This window comes from Nipponia nippon, unplaced genomic scaffold (assembly GCF_047370975.1).
Source record: "Nipponia nippon isolate SJK-2023a ecotype South Korea unplaced genomic scaffold, ASM4737097v1 scaffold_2, whole genome shotgun sequence".
NCBI lineage: Eukaryota > Metazoa > Chordata > Aves > Pelecaniformes > Threskiornithidae > Nipponia > Nipponia nippon.
In genome coordinates this window covers 12,315,238-12,328,860 of record NW_028262336.1, presented here as the reverse complement: position 1 = coordinate 12,328,860, position 13,623 = coordinate 12,315,238, and the positions used below count along the sequence as shown (strand labels likewise).

At 37.8% G+C, this 13,623-nt stretch overlaps 1 protein-coding gene across 2 annotated transcripts in view; it reads right to left on the bottom strand.

Moving 5' to 3' along the window:
• The window catches only part of NECTIN3 (nectin cell adhesion molecule 3), a 70,883-nt gene that overhangs the window by 35,800 nt on the left and 21,460 nt on the right, over nt 1–13,623 (bottom strand). For both annotated transcript variants that reach the window (XM_087758125.1, XM_087758124.1), the window contains exon 2: nt 6,411–6,749. In XM_087758125.1, the coding sequence (XP_087614251.1) occupies nt 6,411–6,749 (339 nt within the window). The remainder of the gene's footprint in view (nt 1–6,410; nt 6,750–13,623) is intronic.

The following is a 13,623-nucleotide window of genomic DNA, read 5'->3' as shown; positions in this document are numbered from 1 at the left end:
AAAATTCTGTCTACATATAAATGGCCATCACCTACAGAAGTAAAAACTTGAACTCAATACTATGTCCAAGACTCGAGAAATCTGCAAGTGGAAGGATCCGACCTCCTTGTAAACCCATTGCTCACCCCAAAATTTTAGAGGCTTAGAGAACACACTTCCTTCTAAAAGGAAGATGAGTTCCTAATGTACAAGTCTACTATTGAGGACCGTAGACTGAAAACCTTTTTAAAAAATTTCCTCCTTATATAAGAAATCTGTTTCAGCCCTGTACAAGCCATCCACCAGTTGCAGCCTAAGTCAGAAATACCATCTGGTGCTTCAGATACAAACCAAGGTTTTGCTTTCTAGGATGGCCCGTTTCTATCATCAGTACTAGCACACCAGCCTGTTACATAATCCTTGTCTTCTGATCTAAATGAGGCTATCAGAGTCCTCTGGAATGAAGCTATCGCTACACACCGTAATGCTTCAGAATCCACCTCAGTGGAGCAGCCCTCAGTACTCACAAGGCAGAGACAACTCTTGCAACTTCTGCACCTTTCAGTATCCTATAATAAATTTAGTTCACAGAATTTCTTTCCAAGGAGTTGAAGCTGACCCACATACCTTAAAATGAAATAGAGCACAGTTCACCATACCCGGCAAGATATTTCTCCAGCTACCTATACTTTCAAGAGATAACTGGATAACAAATATTTTCAGCTTGAGTGAATTCACTGCCAGAATCAGGTTTTTTTTTATTTTTTTTCTGCTCAGTCTAACACTGCTCAATGTCTGAAGAAGGTGGTGTATTATTTAATTACACTAAAAGGAAAGGCAACTACTAAACAGATAACCTTATAAAAATATGTTTTCTGTTCTATGCCTAAAGTATATTAAGTGCTTAAATAACGTACCTCATTACCTAATTAAAGGTTGTTTGTTTGGGCAGATACTTACAGTGGATTATTTTCTACTTTGTTTCTCTGAATGCCTACCCTCTGATTTATTAGTGACCCTACTGTAAATAAACCAACAGCAGGGTTTTTCTGCCAAGTCCTATATTCACTCTTCTAGATCTGACATATCTCTAACACAGCTTCTTTCAAAATTTGATTCCCTGCTCTCTAACACTAGCAACAACTAAAGCTTTCTGCAATAAGCTGGGATATTTGAACTGATGTACATATGAAGCATTCTATCATCTGAAAAAAGCCTTTAAAACCTGGTATGGAGAACTTGACATTGTATAGCTTTGTTATTTGACCTACAATTTGGTTTCCCTGATTTAACATAAACATTACCACGTTGTTCCCCTCAAATCACTAATTCAATAGCTTCTGTAATATTACTGAAATGCAGAACACCCAAATTTACATTGTGTCTTACAAAGTTACTAATTTCTGCTGTACCCTCCCCCCCACAAGAGTTCCATCACAGTGAAATCAATTAAATTAGCAGCTATCATTATCTTTTTATGCCAGAACTTACAGACCCAAATCATTTCAGCTGGAATGTTTCATATATTCTATTCCTTTGACTTTTCCTCAAAAATGAGTACACAACTCCAGAATTTTTTCCTATACCCCTTTCTGAAGGGATACATAAGTCAACAAGAAGTCTTAACTAAGGCAGCAGAGATCTCCAGACCCAAAGCAGACTACTCAGTATGCTGCTTCACTTACCGTGCTTTTAGAAAACAAAAGTCTTCAAGTATTAAGTGATAACAGCCAGAGAATGGGATATAAACTGGTTTAAAAACCCTAGTTTCTCCTAAGATTATCATTACTAGGAAACAAGCATACTTTGCTTTCTCAAGTGATATCTGAAACTTGTGAGATTGGCCAGTTTTAGTTCATTGTGTAATTCTTGGTTTTACACTTGTCAGAAAAACAAAGTTGATCTATTCAAAGCTACTCAACTTCATAAAATATACTTATTCCCAGTCCAATGTGTTTTGGTACTTTAGAGTTTTTTATACTTCACAAATGGTTAGGTTTCTACTGTCACATCTCCCCATAAATCATGACTCTTGGACTACACACCAACTACTAGATAACCAAACAGCCACATACCAAAACGTGGAAAGCAACTGCTGTTATGATACTTATTATTATAGTCTATCCTTCAGGATTACTTTGTCCCAGCCACTGAAGCAAAACCAGCAGAAACCCAGCTACACATTCTACTGTTTCACTCATGGATTAAGATAAATATCTTATGAATGAATCCCTAATTAGAAGGGGCCATTGGCATCTCACCTCTCACAATGGGAAACAAGTTTTACTGGTTTTCAACTTGGAAAAAAAGATTACCCAAAGTCTGGGGTTTGGAAGGTTTTTTTGGTGGACTTTTGGCTCGCCTCCCCCCCCCCCCCCCAAGTATAACTTCTATATACAGGCTCTTGTAGCCGTCCTCTTTTGTCCTAGGACCATTTGGTGTGCCATGTGAATCATACTGAAGTGTGCCCTACAGACTTTCATTGCTCACAGCGGTCGTCGTGTGGTGGACATGTGAAGGAGGTTGGGAAGAAGAGAAGCTGCTTCACCCATTCAATAGAAACATTATGCCCTATTCAGGTCAAATGAAAAAGATGGTGGAGACAACACTTAGTTTGGGAAAGGAAGCCACCAATCCCACAGAAATCCAAAAGCAGAAGGGACCTGCTTCCACAACGTAAAGAGTTCAAGGGTAGTGGCGCTTTCCCCCAGCCCCTTTAAATAATCAACAGAGTAGATAACCTCTGTCCATTCAGTCAGTGTATCAAAAGGTCAGCGCGCATGGATCATCTCATTCATGTATCTTTGGAGAAGATTAGTCATGCAAATCCAAAGCAATATTACAGCATGAATTATATTTAAGAAATGATGGCTGAAGTATGGAAGTTAGATGTGCAGCTGTTTAGGAAGTCTCAATTAATTTGCACATCTGTGCTAGCCCTTTTAGCAATTCACAACCACTATCTAATTTAACCCTACTTACTCTAGCTTCACCTGACATTCACATGGACAATCAGAGATCTCTTGTTGCTCAAGTCCTTATGCTTCTTTATAGAAAAGCAACACAATAAAGCATCCAGAAAACAGAGCCTTAAATCCTATTACATTAAGTTTCCAGGCCTCAAAATTTCTTCTTGGTTTTAAGTACTTCATCAGCCTTTTTTCAACAGCTAATGTTAGTTTTAAAACTAATTTTCTTCTACCACTGTGCACAGAAGGTCTGGGCGAAATTGGTATGATTACAACACAAACAGGATTATTTCCACTTCCCATTAAATTCACTAATTCCTTGGCAGCAGCATAACACTGGGAATTATCAGCCCCTTCTACATCACAACTGACACTTACTGGAATGACTTCTTTCCAAAACAGTATTTCTACTTTTTATTTTCTCTCCCCTCAAAACCAGCAGCCTTGTATTTCTGTGTAACTTACCCTGCCCACTAATTAATCGTTTATTATTGGCTTTGGTTTTGGCTTTTTTTGTTTGTTTGTTTTTAAATAAGACCAGTCAGTTCACTAATTTATCTACCTGATACTTTTTGGCCTGGAGTATTGTGTTGTACTCTAAGAAGAATGTGCACATCTCATCAACTCGCACTTTTCAAATACGATTACTTTATCAGAATGGTCTGAGAGGATCCATTTTCCATACTGCCTGACATGCATCTTCCTTTAATTCCTTATTCTAAGAACTTCCACCTTAGTGCATCTGGGATCTATCCATGGTGACAGACCTACATTTACCTTTGCTATTCTCATCTGTGCAGCTCATTCTTCACTTGTAGCATTTGGTAAGAGCTAGCCTACCGAAGAACAAGATCTATTTTATCAATACCCATTCTGAGAAATCTAGCTTAGCAAGACAGGAGGAGTCAAACTGAACCAAGTATTTTAAATAGTCATGTACAGTGTTCAAGCTAGTAACATAAAATTATGTTAGCTCTGCAAGCTACTCTGTCATAAAACATCTCTTCTGCCTTCACACACCATTTTGGCCAGTTTAGTCAGCATCTTGAGAAAGAAACAGCTTAACATACAACTCTCTGCAATTTTTGCCCTCGGTTAACGGTTTAAGTTTGAAGAACCAAAGTTTTAGACAAGATCAATACACCTGTTTGACCCAAAAAGCATTTTCATATTTTCACTGTCTTAACATCTTCTTTTACAGTGCATTTCCTTAAGACACCATGAAGCACTAAGCCAAGCAAACCGGGAGCGAGCAAAGTCAAATATGGTAAGTCTGTTAAGCTTAAGTAGTGTAAGACAGAGGTTCTAAATACAGTCTTAAGTGATCAGTGTACTGCAGCAAAATACAGGACATTTTATCCTGTAGTTATTTTTTCCTTCACATGTCTTCAGTGTCTCTGCCTTACAGTGTACAAGCACCTACTATGTGATTAAGTTAGGTATGTCCACTACGCATAGAATGGAAACATTCTTTGCTAAATAGGAACAGAGAGGGACTAGGAAAAAAGGCAATGCTACTTGGACTGGAAACAGTTTCAGGCCCAGAACTCCTCACTTAAGGGACAGACTTTTAGAACAGTGGGAGAACGCAGTCAGAATAAACCTGATTTTAAGTCACATCAGGTTTTAAATTTTGATGGAGTTATTCCATGCCTTAAGACTGAGCTGAGCTTGGGACTGCTAAGCTCAGGCTAGTAAAGGTCAAAAATTGTTCAGTTACATGCATATTCCGAAAACCATTATTTCCCCAGTACTTTTACTGTTTAAGTCTAGATGTCAGCACAGCAAGAAGTTTTCAGAAGGACAGAAAATGCTCTGCTGAGGCCACAGAAGATAGATAAGTCCAACAGAGGGTTTGTTACTCAGCTGTACATGCAAGCCAAACACAGCTGCTAACTAGGATGGAAAGGCATCTTTGCAAGTAGTAGTTGGTTACTGCAATTCAGAGATTGATATCAAGTCACTGAGAGGCTTACAACTACCAGCAGCCATCTAAATCATCAACTATGAAAAAACACTATGATCAGGACCACTGCATGTCTGACAAATACTTCTTTACCTATTCCAACCGCAAGTTTTGATAATATATATCTTATCAAGCAAGTTGCAGTCCTTCTACATTTTCAAATGCAGAATAATAAACATACAGGCCATACATTTGCTTTCCAAGTCCCTCCTCGTGTTCTCCGTAAACCTAAAATTCAAAGAGCAAAATGGACACAACTACTAATGTGATCTGAAAAAAAAAAATCTTAGAAATCAGGACTGACTAGAAAATATAAACAAGAGCCTCCCACTGTATGTCGGTAAAGCACAATAGCTGAAACCTGAAGTTAACAGATTGCAACAACAGCCACAGACATAGCCACTCATAGTACAGACAGAAGACAGGTGGAAAAGAGAGCCATAAAGCTACATGCTTTGTATATCACAAGGAACTTCCTTGGTCAAGTTACTTGTTTCAAATTGGATTAAGCTACTTGCTTTGATGCGTTTATTTTGCCCCACCTTGTGGTGAAAACCAGTTTACATACTGTGCTACAGCCATCTGATTAATCTCATACAGTATTCTACTACCATGGAAAGCAGAGATCAAAGACCAAGAAGATCCTAAAAAGCACATTTGTTTACCAAAATAGAGTCATTGAGGACTTGAGCATAGAAAATATCACTTGACTACTTGCAATAGGTACAGAAGTAACTTACTCTATTCTAAGAGGGTATAATATTGTAATAAGAGGGCAAGTCAATAGGTTTTCAAGTTTCAGGGTAGAGTTTTTACCTCATACTGCACTACCACCTAGGTCTACCTGTGATTCAGTACTAGTCCTTTATGACAGCAATACTGAAGCCTCAACAAGACAGGCAAAATTAGTTTGTGTGAAATACTGAGTTTATATAAGCTTCACATTATGACTATCCACAACCAGTCAAGGGCTTAAATTGCCTCTTTCTTCCCAGAACTCCCAGTGGTAAGTCTAGGCAGTTTTGCTTTACATTTATATTGTGCAAAGAACAGTTTACATCACCAGCCTCAAGCAGCTACATTAACTTATCCTATTAGCAACAAATTTATGAGGGAATTTAGGCAAGGTGGTAGCTAAAGCTGTGTTTGGCAGCTTCTCAGCACACACACAGGTCCCTGGTATCAACATTGCCAGGTTTAAGTTCTACAGCACCGTCCAAATGTTTAGATTAACACAATGCCTAAATAGGAATTGCTTATTTATTTTTAATATCTGGACAACCAAAGAGCAAGTTCTAAAGAAGCAAGACCCAAAAGAAGTCTCCTCAATAGATTTAGTAAGAATACCAAGACACCTGATACAAAAGACTGCAGAATAGGTTTTGGTATTGTCACTGGGATAAAAGGTAAAATACAACACATTAGTAAGTTTGCAGAATTTCACTAACAAGTTCGTGCTATTAATTTCACCTCCTTTCATAAAGAAGTTGACTTACCTAGTACTGTTACAGTTGTTGATGACTGTGTATTTCCAAGTGGGAATGTAACTGCCTTGCAAATATATTCTCCTGCATCAGAAAAGCTTACATTTTTTAAGACGATTGTTGCATCAGTAAGTGAGTAGTTTTTAAATGACACTCTTCCTTGGTATTCTCCTTGAACAGATATTCCATATTCAGGATGATGAACAGCAATAGTCTGTGAACTTTTACCATGTATCTTCTCCCAAGAAACTTGTGCTATTGTTTCATTTACATCAATTATGCATTTCAGTGCAACCTTCTTCCCCCAAACTGCTGTCACATGTGGATCAACAATTGGTCCAGCTAAGGCACCTAAAAACAAAGCAATCATTAGTTGGTACTCAAGAAGGTTATGTCTAAGTCTTCACATTAAGCTTTCTTCAGTAATTAGCTTGCCTTTTTTCAAAGATAATTCCTACTTTCTTCTGAACAGCCATATTCTAGCCTATTCACATCAGCGTGGAAACATTACAAAAGCATGCTTTAAGCAGAAACATCAAAGCTATGTGTACATCAACCATTCTTCAGAGAATACTATCACTAATACACAACTTCCTATAAAAATGACCTGATAATCGTGTAACTGCTGTATCAATCTTTTGGGAATTTAACTAGATATGAGCATTGTGTGTATTCAGATTCACAGAAAAAACAGTAATCACATGTGGTACTTGAGCAGTCTTATTACTGATCCAGACCATCAGGTAAAAATTTTAGTTAAATTACTGCACTTATTTCTGCTTTCAAAAGATAAGTCTGGTAATAAAGATAATTTAAGAAGAAATGCATAAGTGAAACTTCTACCACTTACCATACCAGTAACTAGTTAAAAAGCAAAGCAACAATTAAAAAAAGACAAAAAAAAAAAACCACAAACTACTCCATCTTAACAGTGACAGTCAGTCGCAGAATTTGATTTTAGCTTTTGTATCCTTGTTTCCAAAGATATGTACCATCATACACACGCAATCTTTCTGCTACACTGTAGTGCAATGTCTTCACACTAGATCTTCCCTCTTTATTAACACAGTAAATATACAAGAGTAGGTATAGTCAGTGTTTGCTTAAGATTCAGTGTATTTCTGTTTAATACCTAAAATACTTTCCACAGTAGCAACTGCATTCTGAGCTCAGCATTTTATAACACCTCCTTTCAAGAAAGGAAATCCACCAGGACAAAGCAGTTCATTAAAACACAGGTTCACAATTTCTTTTGCCAAACAGATGCTCCAGCAACTTCAATCATTTGTTCTCTTGGAGTAAGCTAACATGATGAAAAAGAATCAAAGTCTTAGTCCACTCTGTATTTATTTTTACTGTGCTTAAGTTTTAACACAGCCACTTCAACTGCTGATTTTCTCTTCAGTTATCAAATCAGTACTCAAGCTGTTACTGAGAATGTTCACTCATGCAACAGGATTCAGATCTAAATTTTAGTAGCCCAATTTTCACAAGCACGAAGAGGTCATTCAACTTGAGACATTAACTGCTTTTTCAGTCAACAAGTTCCCACAGAAGAGAAACCATGTGTTCAGGAAAAAAATTCTCTGTATGCCTTTATGTACAAGTCCATTGTTGAAAGCTTTCCATTTCCCATCAACTGATTTTTCAGTGCTCAAACCATAACTAGGTCAATGAAGCAACCTAAGCAAGTGATTTAAAGATTCAGCTATGGATTTCTTCAGTATAAAACTACTGACTAATGTCAATGGTATGAAAACATTTAAGTTCCACAAATAAATCAAACTAAGCTAGAACTTTATACCAAGATTGTTGATATGCCAGTCACCAAGAGAGGCTGGGGGGGAGAAGCCAGAAAACTCAAAAAACTGAAAAAGTTTCATATAGAGAATATCCAACATGACTAATCCATGAGTAATGAAAGAACATTTTGTCTAGCCTCCTCATGCCTCTTGAACTAATACATGTCGTTGAGACAGACATTGGAAAGAGGGTAACTACATGAACACTAACTGAAATGCGCAGAATTCTGCTGAAACTGTGTCTCCATTTGCCATTGCTACGTTTAAGCATAAGGTGAAGTGTTCCTTAAAAAGTATTTAACTATTGCTTTCTACCTTTATATATAAGGCCCACGAGGTACATTTCTGCAATGTATTTCAGAATGTACAGAACATACATATTGTGTAATGCAGTTCAGTAAAGAAAAACACACTTTTGTTCAGAAATCAGCAATTTGCAATATTTAAATCTACTGAATCTTAACCTGTACTGAACCTTAACATAATGATCAGCTATATATAAACTCCAACAAACGTAGCACAGAAAAGCCCTACAAGTAAACTTACACAAAAGCTGCTTGGGCTTCTGGGAAGGTAACAAACTGAACTGGAAAGTCACCCTAGTTAGAGGAACACACAAGCTGTTCTTTTTCTTTTTTTTTTTTTTTTTTGACAACTCTACTTCCAATAATTAGAGGCTTTAGCTACATAAAGATGACCAGAATACATTTAAAAAGTCAATACTCAACTAACAGTTATCTCTTTTTTGAAGATGTGAAAATAAAACATTTTTTCCCATCAAGGAATATTTCTAACAGCTCATTTGTGCCATGAGAACATTATGTTCTCACATGAACTGCATGAATATTTTCAGAAGTCTAACTTTTTTATTGCTGCAACTTTCAAGATCTCACTTTCACTAAGTTAAGTTTTGATTACACAGTGATCCAAGTCCATGCTGGTAATACTTCATGTCCAAGTCTATCACAAAACTACCTTGTGTCTAAAGTTAAGAGAAGTTAAGCAGGTGGATACTCCTCCTAGTTGATCTACTTGACACACCTGTTTTCCAATCTATTTTCAAACACACTAATAAGACTCTTATTTCACAGATAACAGTTGCGTGCAGACACTGACAGTCCACATCTCAGCTTCCCAAACTGCAACAGTTTCTCTCTATCTCTAATTTTACCAATTTAGAGGACTTAAAACCACAGTCATTTACTATTCATGGCTCCACACTTACTTATTAATACCATGAGACTGCTCTACCTCAACTTAAAGTCTTAAGATAAAATAGTTTCAAAGCTGAACAATGGAGTATCTCATTTGAGAGTGCAGGAAGCGAAAGCATAAACCTTCCAGAGGAGCATGTTTTTGACCCTTTGAGTTCTGACACCCTCTGCTCCCTCCCCAAAAAGAGCTGCAGCATCTCTTCATTTTCCCACCCATCTGTCACATCACCACACAGACCAGATTTCAAGGCCCAGTACTGCAAATGTATCTCAGTCCAAATTGTACAAGCTATTGTTTTATTTCAGATAACCACTAGATTTCATCATTTTTCAAACAAAATGTTTTATCAGATTTACATTGTGTTCACTAGCTTTCCAGTTTCAGACCATTACAAGAATCTTATTCAAAACAGCAAGGCACTTACCATTATCACTTAACTTGTCAAAATGCAGTTTGAAGAGTAAACAAAAACAACAAAAAAAAAATCCCTAAAACTCACTTCTAGCATTAAGAGCCACAGAACTAGGAGCTATCAAATACTGACTGGAATAACAGCAGCTGTTCACTAGTAATTCTTAACCAAACTTCTCTCACTAACTGAAAAAAGATACTGAGGAAATATTGGGTCTTGAAAACATGATGACCTTCTTAATACAACAAAGTACTCATGCTACGAAATGAGAGAGTAGTCTCCACACTTCCAGCCATGTTTTTTATTCTACTGAACAGCAGATTTAGAGATTTTCTATATGGAACAGCCATGCACAAGTCTAATTACAAAAGCAATCAGTTTTGTTACCTGCTATAGAACCATGGCCTGCTTAACAGCACACCACTGGCAAGACAGAGACCACATTGTCACTTCCTGGCCACTTACTTTGCACTAGCCGTCAACTGTTTCCACAAGACAATAAAGCCAAACTGCAGAAGAGCAGAAAACCTGAAGTTTTTCCCTACATCAGAAGTTATTCAGCTCATGGGTGTATCTGGCCTTGGCACATACTAACACAGGGAACTCAGAAGAGTTCCAGTCAAGAGCGGAGCAGAACAATAAGAACATCCCATTTTGGTGACAGCGAGTTGCTATGTCAGCAGAACTTCCCATGAAACTCTCTTAAGGTCAGGCTAAGCATTACTGTTAGGTCAGTTTAATTTTAGCTGACATCAGAAAGCTTAGACTCATTCTTCCAGCCCTCCCTCTCCTGCATGAGCACTCACCAGGTACCTAAGAGACCACCCAACCTCCAAAAACATTCACTTGGTTTTTGTCCTGATCTAGCCTTCTGAATTGGCTCATTCCCTGCTCAGTCAATCACAAGTGGCAATGCAACAGAGGCAACAAGAGCACAGCCGCACATTCTAGTGGCATTTTAAGATTTGTTTAGCTAGAGAACCAAATCACTTAAGGGCACTGCAGAAAACAAGCCTGAAACCTCAACTTGAGGCTTTATAAAAATACATGCTTAAATTACTGGGAAGAAGTCAGTGTGTGTCTTTTGAGTACCAGAGCACGATCAAATTACTGTGTCAAAAAAAGATCAGAACCAAGGAATGGAACAGATTCAAGACAGTAGTACAAAATGCTTCAACACTAGCTTCCAATCAGAATTGTTAAGCAATTACTTAGGAAAAAAACCCTGCACTTACAAAGAGATAGTATTATAACCTAGTGTTGTTCTCACTTAAGAATCTGCTTTATCACAGTCCTTGCTTGAAGTGGAGTGCTAGTTTGTCAATGAAGTTTTTTGGGGGAAGTGGGCTGGGAGCAGAAACAGGGCATGAGGTTGGCTTCCGTAAGCATTACATGTACTAGACTCAGCTCAAGTTTCCTTTTTTGTACTGCATTCGCCTTTTAAAAAGCAAACTAGAGGTATATTATTTCCATCTTAGAAGAGCAATTCTTAAAGCCTTGTTCAATGTTTATCATAACAGTACAACAGGAATGCAAAAGCCTACCAGAAGGCAAAAAATCTTGGTGAAATGAGGCATAGCAATTGAATAGTCTGAAGTCGAGGCTAATGAAATCCTCTTAGCCTTTCTGTGCATTTGCCAGCTATCTCAGGCTGCTTTGTCATTTTATTAACATCCAAGGGACTCAATCTTTTGAATCCAGAGGTCAACTTTACCCGATACCAACAGGCACATTATGACAATGATTGTTTAAATAATGACGTATTTCTAGATTTCTCCCATCGCATTTCTATATCACCACTGTGGCTCATGCACATTCGTCACTTGGAAATGCATCTATTAACTTCTGAATGTTAACTTTTTATACCTACAAATGGACCAAAACTAGGTCCCAGTCTTCACTTTATCTAACATGTTAAGTAGCCTTCCTTTAGATGACTATAACCTACGTGCTTACAAAGGCTATAGGAAAGGGAACATCATTTCTAGTTGAAAATTGTAAAAAATGTTGCAGAAAGGTGAAATTTTTAAAGCAACCTAGAAGTTGAAGACACTGGACACAAGAACTGGTTGAGTTTGAGAATGCATGCAAAGGACAGTCTCTTAATTTCAGTACCATCCCAATCAAAATTTAACTGTTGCTGAAGCAGGGGTTTTACTCAAAACATCAAGCTCAAGACAGACAAATTATCAGTTAAGTGCCATCATAGGATGTTTGGCAGTATTTCTAAGTACTTTGAACCTCCCTCCACCTGCTGCTCCCTAAGGGTAGAGCTGACAACATAGCACACCATTCTATCAAGAGGCTCATGTTACTCAATGGCTTCATTCCCCGCAGCTGATGGAAGGGACAGTCAGTTATCTTCCTCTAGTTGCTGAATCAACATGTCTCTCTCTTGATATCAAGGAACACTGATATTTGTGGGGAAGGCTGCAACTATCATTCACAAGACAGCATCCAGAGCCCACAGAGAGAAGATTCATACTGCCTGTTAAAAGGCCAGATAATGCAATACTGGACAAAGTACTCTCATCCTAATACAAATGGGTCAAGATGATAGAGTATGCAAACCTCTATGGCACCACAATAAAAACTTAGTATTAGCAAGATTGATGCTTTCATCACAGAAAGCAAGGAAACGTATTAGAAAGATGTATTTTACTCCAGTGCAACACGAAGTCAAAGAAAAAAACTAGTTAAATTTGGAGTTTAACATTAACATAGCTTGAGCCCAACTCATACAGTCATAAGTTGGAGCTTCAAAAAAGCTCCACACCTCTGGACTTCAAGTCAGGGATGGCTGTGACCCACCATTCTTATTTCACAGCGCTGTTGTCTTCACATGTTAACTGGTGCTTCTGTTCTAGTTTCACTGCCTCCACGCAAGGCAGTGACTGTGCCCCTGCATACTCTGCTTCCTACCATGCTGCACAGACCTTTAGTGTCAAGCAGCAGGAAACTAAATGCAATCTAAGACACTAGAGAAAAGTTTAAAAAGGTTAGGCTCATGATTCAAACCGAGTTGTGAAGGACACTCTTAGAAAGCCAATTTTATAAGGTTAAAGCTTTAAATTTAACTACTCACCAAGAATGTTTGAAGTCCCATGAACTTCAAAACTCATCTGGAATTTCAGCTTAAACCATATTAGCAGTGTCTGTTTTACATGCTCTTACATTATCATCTTCTTTGTATGCTAACACATAGCAAATTAAGACAGTTGTGTTTATCCCGATACTAAGCATCTAGATGTTTACAAGACATGTTGAACTAATAAGTGAGGCAAGCTATGAGGCAGCTGGAAGTTCTTCCGCAATGAACATTCCAGCCTCTATTTAACCAGACAAACCTCCCAATCCCACCCCCTTTAAAAGGAAACAAGCGAGACAACGAGGCACTCTTTTTCCAACAAATGGGTCAAGCTCAGAAGCAGGACTGGAGGAGAACATCTCATCCTTAGTCCCACTCCCTCAAAAAACTAGTAGTAAGAGTAAACAAGTAGTTCAAAAGTTATCCAAGCAATATACACCACTTCCTCTCCCTAAACACCACAAAATGCTTCACATTCCCATGTAAATAAATTTAAATCCCCAAGTACCAGAACAATAGGTATAAATACACAAAAAGAAAGCAAAAGAGATAAAAAATACAGTTATTCATGTAACTCAAACCTTTGATTGGAAAGGTTGTTAAACAGTTCCAGACAATCTTCAAAATCTTTTGAAACACAAAAGATGAGTCAGTATTTCTGACAAACCGACCTGGAGCAAAAGGTTAAAATCCTCCCATGTGGCATCC